Source organism: Rana temporaria, chromosome 8, assembly GCF_905171775.1.
Source record: "Rana temporaria chromosome 8, aRanTem1.1, whole genome shotgun sequence".
In the NCBI taxonomy this organism is placed as follows: Eukaryota; Metazoa; Chordata; class Amphibia; order Anura; family Ranidae; genus Rana; species Rana temporaria.
The window spans coordinates 4152539-4159763 of record NC_053496.1 but is presented as its reverse complement, the minus strand read 5'-3'; the positions used below and the strand labels follow the sequence as shown (position 1 = coordinate 4159763).

At 46.0% G+C, this 7225-nt stretch overlaps 1 protein-coding gene across 1 annotated transcript; it reads right to left on the bottom strand.

Annotated features, from left to right (window-relative positions):
* Nucleotides 1–748: 748 nt before the first annotated feature.
* LOC120910323 (neurotensin receptor type 1-like) lies at nt 749–5415 on the bottom strand. Its single transcript, XM_040322099.1, has 2 exons — nt 4488–5415; nt 749–2576 (listed from the first exon to the last, which is right to left on the bottom strand). Exons 1-2 carry the CDS (start codon nt 5389–5391, stop codon nt 2116–2118), a joined length of 1365 nt encoding a protein of 454 aa, XP_040178033.1. The 5' UTR covers nt 5392–5415; the 3' UTR covers nt 749–2115.
* Between the last annotated feature and the right edge of the window lie 1810 nt (nt 5416–7225).

Here is a 7225-nt window from a genome sequence, read left to right as displayed (position 1 = left end):
GTTTCATTTCCGGCACGTGCCGGAAATATAACACTCCCATTGGTTGTGCTCTCAACCAAACTGTCAAACCATCCAATGGCTGGTGTCATAACTGATCACATGTACAGCATCATGGCAGTTGTAGATTAAACAGAGGCAAAGATGGCAGCTTCCTTGGCTGAAAATGATAGGAGGGTTTACTTACACTTGAAATAATTGTAAACACAAAATTTTATTGGTCACGACTGATGTGATATTTCAGAGCCACCTGAGGACCCCTGATGAAGGCAACAATGACCCAAAATTCAAGGAGCCTGACCCACGTCAGAGAGTTGGGTTCTGAAGTGACCAATGAAATGGATGGTGCCATTATTCACAGCTTAAGTAATTGTAAACACAAGATTTTATTGGTCACGGCAGATGTGATATTTCAGAGCCAACCATGGACCCCTGATGAAGGCAACAATGACCCAAAATTCAATGAGCCCGACCCACTCCAGAGAGTTGGGTTCTAAAGTGATCAATTAAATTGGTGGTGCCATTATTCACAGTTTAGATAATTGTAAACACAAGATTTTATTGGTCACGACAGATGTGATATATCAGAGCCACCTGAGGACCACTGATGGTGGCAACAATGGCCCAAAATTCAATGAGCCCGACCCACTCCACAGAGTTGGATTCTGAAGTGATCAATTAAATTGGTGGTGCCATTATTCACAATGAAATGGATGGCGCCCTTATTGACAGCTTACATAATTGTAAACACAAGATTTTATTGGTCACGACAGATTTGATATTTCAGAGCCACCCATGGACCCCTGATGAAGGCAACAATGACCCAAAATCCGGGGAGCCTGACCCACTTCAGAGAGTTGGGTTCTGAAGTGACCAATGAAATGGATGGTGCCATTATTCACAGCTTAAATGTAAACACAAGATTTTATTGGTCAAGACTGATGTGATATTTCAGAGCCACCTGAGGACCCCTGATGAAGGCAACAATGACCCAAAATTCAAAGAAGCCCGACCCACTCTACAGTGTTGGGTTCTGAAGTGACCAATGAAATGGATGGTGCCCTTATTGACAGCTTAAATAATTGTAAACACAAGATTTTATTGGTCACGACTGATGTGATATTTCAGAGCCACCTGAGGACCCCTGATGAAGGCAACAATGACCCAAAATTCAAGAAGCCCGTCCCACTCCAGAGAGTTGGGTGCTGAAGTGACCAATTAAATGGATAACACCATCACTCACAGTTTTAATAAATAAAAAATGTTCAGTTCAAGCTTTCATTAGTCACGACAGATGTGATATCTTAGAGTCGCCCAAGGCCCCCTGATGAAGCCAATGGTGACCCGAAATTCAAGGAGTTTTATCCATTCCAGACTTATGAGAGTTGGGTGCTGAAGTGACCAATTACATGGATGGTGCCATTATTCACAGTTTAAATTTAAAAAAAAATGTTCAGAACAAGCTTTCATTAGTCACGACAGATGTGATATCTTAGAGTCGCCCAAGGCCCCCTGATGAAGCCAATGGTGACCCAAAATTCAAGGAGCTTTATCCACTCCAGACCTATGACAGTTGGGTGCAATTAAAGAGGTGTTGCCGTTACAGTTTGAGTTCCACCTGAGGAACCACCATCAAGGCTTGTGCTATATTCTGAACCTTCGTAACAGTTCATGCTGGATGCAGGATTCCCCACAGATGACAAAAAGTGACTGCCATGGTGTGTTGTTGTTTTTCTTTTCTCAAAATTTTAATAGCAAGCAACAATAGATTAATTTTCAATTAAACCCCCCCAATCACACTATTTTATGTAATCCTCTTTTATCCGAGCGTGAAAGAAGTCTCTGACCGAAACGTCGTCGGTATCAGCTGCCTAAAGACGCTGATCTTTAAGTCCCGGCGTAATTTGGAGCCTTGATTCTATAATCCTCTTACAAAATGAATATTCAATTTCCTCGCCAGCTCACAGCTTTTTATTTTTTATTTTTTTTTGCAATTCCAACACAATTAAATTTATACCAGGGATGGTTTTATTAGAAGTAACCCCTTTTTTCAGCAACTCGCCATAACACCAAGGTCCTGTGATTGAAAATACGAGCACATCCGTGCAACAAAGGTCCTTACGGAAACGCGTAGTCTCTGGTTTCCATGACGTCAAGGTGCCTGAAGAAAACAAGTTTCGGATCGTTGGTTCGAGACGGGCCCAAGCATTCTTTTTGCTCTCCTTCGTTCGAATTAAGTGTCCACGTCGATCGGGTGCTTGGGGCGGACCCGAGGGAAGATCCGCCGGACCGAGCGCAGGAGGCGTGGTAGGTGTGGCTGGGCCCGTCCGCTGATTTATCCTGCCACGGCAGAACGGCTGTGAGGGTTTCCCAGCAGGCGCTGCGGAACGACGTGGAAGAAATGCAAAACAGTATGGGGTCCAGAGCGCTGTTGAGGTACCAAAGCGGCAGGGAGAGGTAGGTCTTCAGCAAGGTGTAGAGCTTGAGGATGTGCGTGTTCCAGTTGTCTATGTAGATCTGCATGAGCGACGAGGCCGTGTCGGGAAAATTGCACAGGAAGAACGCCACCACCACAGCCCCTGGAAGAAAGGAGGATTAGTTGGTAGTACTCAGCTAAACGTCATTTTCTATTAAATGTAATATATCTTTAACCACTTCAGCCCCGGACCATTATGCAGGTTAAAGACCTGGCCCCTTTTTTTGCGATTCGGCACTGCGTCGCTTTAACTGACAGTTGCGCGGTCGTGCGACGTGGCTCCCAAACAAAATTGGCGTCCTTTTTTTCCCCACAAATAGAGCTTTCTTTTGGTGGTATTTGATCACCTCTGCGGTTTTTATTTTTTGCGCTATAAACAAAAATAGAGCGACAATTTTGAAAAAAATTCTATATTTTTTGATATAATAAATATCCCCCAAAAATATATATAAATTATATTTTTTTCCTCAGTTTAGGCCGATACGTATTCTTCTACCTATTTTTGGTAAAAAAAAAAAATCGCAAGAAGTGTTATCGATTGGTTTGCGCAAAATTTATAGCGTTTACAAAATAGGGAATAGTTTTATGCCATATTTATTAATAATTATTGTTTTACTAGTAATGGCGGCGATCAGCGATTTTTTTTCATGACTGCGACATTATGGTGGACACGTTGGACACTTTTGACACATTTTTGGGACCATAGTCATTTTCACAGCGATAAGTGCTATAAAAATGCACTGATTACTGTGAAAATGACAATGGCAGTGAAGGGGTTAACCACTAGGGGGTGCTAAGGGGTTAAGTGTGCCCTAAGGGAGTGATTCTTACTGTAGGGGGGTGTGGCTGTAGGTGTGACGTCACTGATCGTCATTTCTTATATCAGGGAACAGTGTCACTGCCACAGAGAATAACGGGGAAGGTGTGTTTACACTCACCTCTCCCCGTTCTCCTGTGACCGATCGCGAGACACCGGCAGCGATCAGTTCTGCGAGTCCCGCAGGCGCGGTCACGGAGCTTCAGGCAAGGTTGCGAGCGCCCCCCCCAAAAAAAATCCATACCAGACCCTTTTCAAGGCATAAAGGCCAGGAAAGGGAGGATGAGCGAGTACCACCCCTCATGAACCATACCAGGCCACATGCCCTCAACAAGGGGGGTGATTTGGGGCAGGGGGAGGTCTGTCCCCCAGCCCCAAAGCACCTTCTTCCCATGCTGATGGGGACAAGGGCCTCTTCCTCACAACCCTGGGCGGTGGTTGTGGGGTCTTCGGACAGGAGGCTTATTAGAATTTAGAAGACCCCTTTAACAAGGTGGCCATCAAGATACCAGCCCACTCTTATGTGAATGAGTATGGGGTACATAAAAAAAAGATTGTGGGGTCCCCTCAAAATCCATACCAGACCCTTATCAAGGCATGAAGGCCAGGAAAGGGGGACAAGCCACCCCCCCCCCTGAACCATACCAGACCACATGCCCTCAACATGAGGGGGTGCTTTGGGGCAGGGGGAGCTCTGTCTCCCCACCCCAAAGCACCTTCTGCCCATGTTGATGGGGACAAGGGCCTCTTCCCCACAACCCTGGGTGGTGGTTGTGGGGGTCTACAGGCAAGGGGCTTATTGGAATTTGGAAGACTCCTATAACAAGGGGGCCCACGGATCCTGCTCCCCATGTGAATGAGTACGGGGTACCCCTACCCATTCACCAAAAAAAGTGATTAAAGACACTACACAAGTTTTTGACAATTCCCTGGTGTAGATCACAACGCCTGCTGCACTGCTCCTTAACAACCAGCTATTCTTCACACAGAATTCGAATCGTTCCCAAAAATGTGGAATTTGTTAGAAGATTAATAAATGAAACTAAATTAAACAAATTTCAACCAAATTCGTTAATATTTCATTCGAAGATTCGGAATACATCCGAATCTCCGAATAACCAAAAATTCAGCCGAATTTACATTCGAACCGAAAGGAACTGTGCATGTCTAGTCGTAAACAAAGCCCAACGCACTCACCCATTAGCTGACGGGCCTTCTTTTCTGACAAAGGGCGGCTCTGAGGCTGAGTTACGCCCTTTGAAGAAAACCGCCAATGCGTCCTCGTTAGGCCAATCTTCTCCCTCTGGCGGTGGTTGATACTGAGGTGGTGGTAGATCAGTAGGTGGAAGATGATAATGGTAGCCAGAGGCACCACAAAGTATAAGATGCTCCGGATTTGCAGGATGCTCTTGTATATAATGTAGGGTTTTGGCTCCAGCATTTCGCAGACGGTGGAATCCAGCACCACTTCCTCTTGGGTGGTGGCCGTATAGTCCAAAATACAAGCCGCGGACTCTCCGTACACCAAAGCCACAGGAATGGTGCTGATAAACGATAAAATCCAGATGAAGGCCAATAAATAAGCCATGCGAGACTTCCGAAGGCCAGTGATTGACCACATAGGGTGACATATGGCAAAGTACCTCTCGGAAGTGAAGGCGATGATAGTCCAGCTGGTGGTGGCGCAGTAGATGTGCCGGATCATGAAGTACAATTTGCACACCGAGTCGGAGAGCGACCAAGGGTAATATTGCCAAAAATATCGGTAAAGAGTTACCGGGATGGTAAAGAGCAGCAAAATGTCCGCCAAGGCCAAACTCAAGAGGTAGAACCGAACTGCGCTCACCTTCATCCTTCCGTTTCTCATTAGTGTGAGGATGCTGATCCCGTTGGCCAGGATCCCAAACAAGAAGAGTAAGCTGCAAAAGATGGTGGCGGGTATGGCCACGTAATTGGGCTCCTGCTTTTGGGCTCCAATGAAGAGGCGGTTTAACGCCCCACGGGTGTGGTTGAAGGCCATGCCATCGTTCCACGAAGACTCGTTTTCGAAGTTGAGGTGGTTCTGGCATTCGTTTAACACACGTGTCTTGGAGCGGTTCATTTCAGAAACTCAACTTCAGAGGGTTCAATACTAAACAACGAGAAGAGAAAAACACTAATTACCATAAAAGAAGCAAAATTAGGTTGCGATAAGTACACTCTGATTGCTCTCTTCGGCTCCAAGTGGCCGCCATTAATTCAACGGTTAAACAACGGTCAATGATTAAGTGAATTGATTTGTTTATTCAGCCATGAAAATCGTTGATAAGGCAATTCATTTATTGGCTGAGTAAGTCAATCACCATTATAGAGGAGAGGTAAATGCGAAATATATTAAACCCGCCACTGAATAATACAATATTAAGACGTCATAATCAATGCTTGCTTCCGGTGAAATTCTACCTATTTCCTTTCAAATTGCAGCTCGGGGGGCCGGATTTGGCCCATTGCTTGCCTATATCTGGCCCTTGGGGCACTATTCCTCCCACTGACACCAACATTGGGGCGTAATTCCTGCTGTTAACACCAACAATGGGGCACTATTCCTCCTAATGATACCAGTGATGGGACACTATTCCTCCCACTGACACCAATGATGGGACACTATTCCTCCCACTGACACCAATGATGGGACACTATTCCTCCCACTGACACCAGTGATGGGACACTATTCCTCCCACTAATACCAATGATGGAAAACTATTCCCCCCACTGATACCAATGATGGAAAACTATTCCTCCCACTGATACCAATGATGAGGCGCTATTCCCCCCACTGACACCAATGATGGGACCCTATTCCTCCCACTGACACCAATGATGGGACACTATTCCTCCCACTGACACCAACGATGGGACACTATTCCTCCCACTGATACCAATGATGGGACACTATTCCTCCCCACTGACACCAATGATGGGACACTATTACTCCCACTGACACCAATGATGGGACACTATTCCTCCCACTGACACCAATGATGGGGCACTATTCCTCCCACTGATACCAATGGTGGGACACTATTCCTCCCACTGACACCAATGATGGGCCACTATTTCTCCCACTGATACCAATGATGGGACACTATTCCTCCCACTGACACCAATGATGGGACACTATTCCTCCCACTGACACCAGTGAAGGGACACTATTCCTCCCACTGACACCAATAATAGGACACTATTCCTCCCACTGACACCAATGATGGGACACTATTCCTCCCACTGATACCAATGATGGAAAACTATTCCCCCCACTGATACCAATGATGGAAAACTATTCCTCCCACTGATACCAATGATGGGACATTATTCCCCCCACTGACACTAATGATGGGGCACTATTCTTCCCACTGACACCAATGATGGGACACTATTCCTCCCACTGACACCAATGATGGGACACTATTCCTCACACTGACACCAATGATGGGACACTATGCCTCCCACTGATACCAACGATGGGACACTATTCCTCCCACTGATACCAATGATGGAAAACTATTCCCCCCACTGATACCAATGATGGAAAACTATTCCTCCCACTGATACCAATGATGGGACATTATTCCCCCCACTGACACTAATGATGGGGCACTATTCTTCCCACTGACACCAATGATGGGACACTATTCCTCCCACTGACACCAATGATGGGACACTATTCCTCACACTGACACCAATGATGGGACACTATGCCTCCCACTGATACCAACGATGGGACACTATTCCTCCCACTGACACCAATGATGGGACACTATTCCTCACACTGACACCAATGATGGGACACTATTCCTCCCACTGACACCAATGATGGGACACTATTCCTCCCACCGACACCAATGACCAGTGGGAAGAATGTCCCTTACAAGTTGTGTATGAGGATAGACACGTTT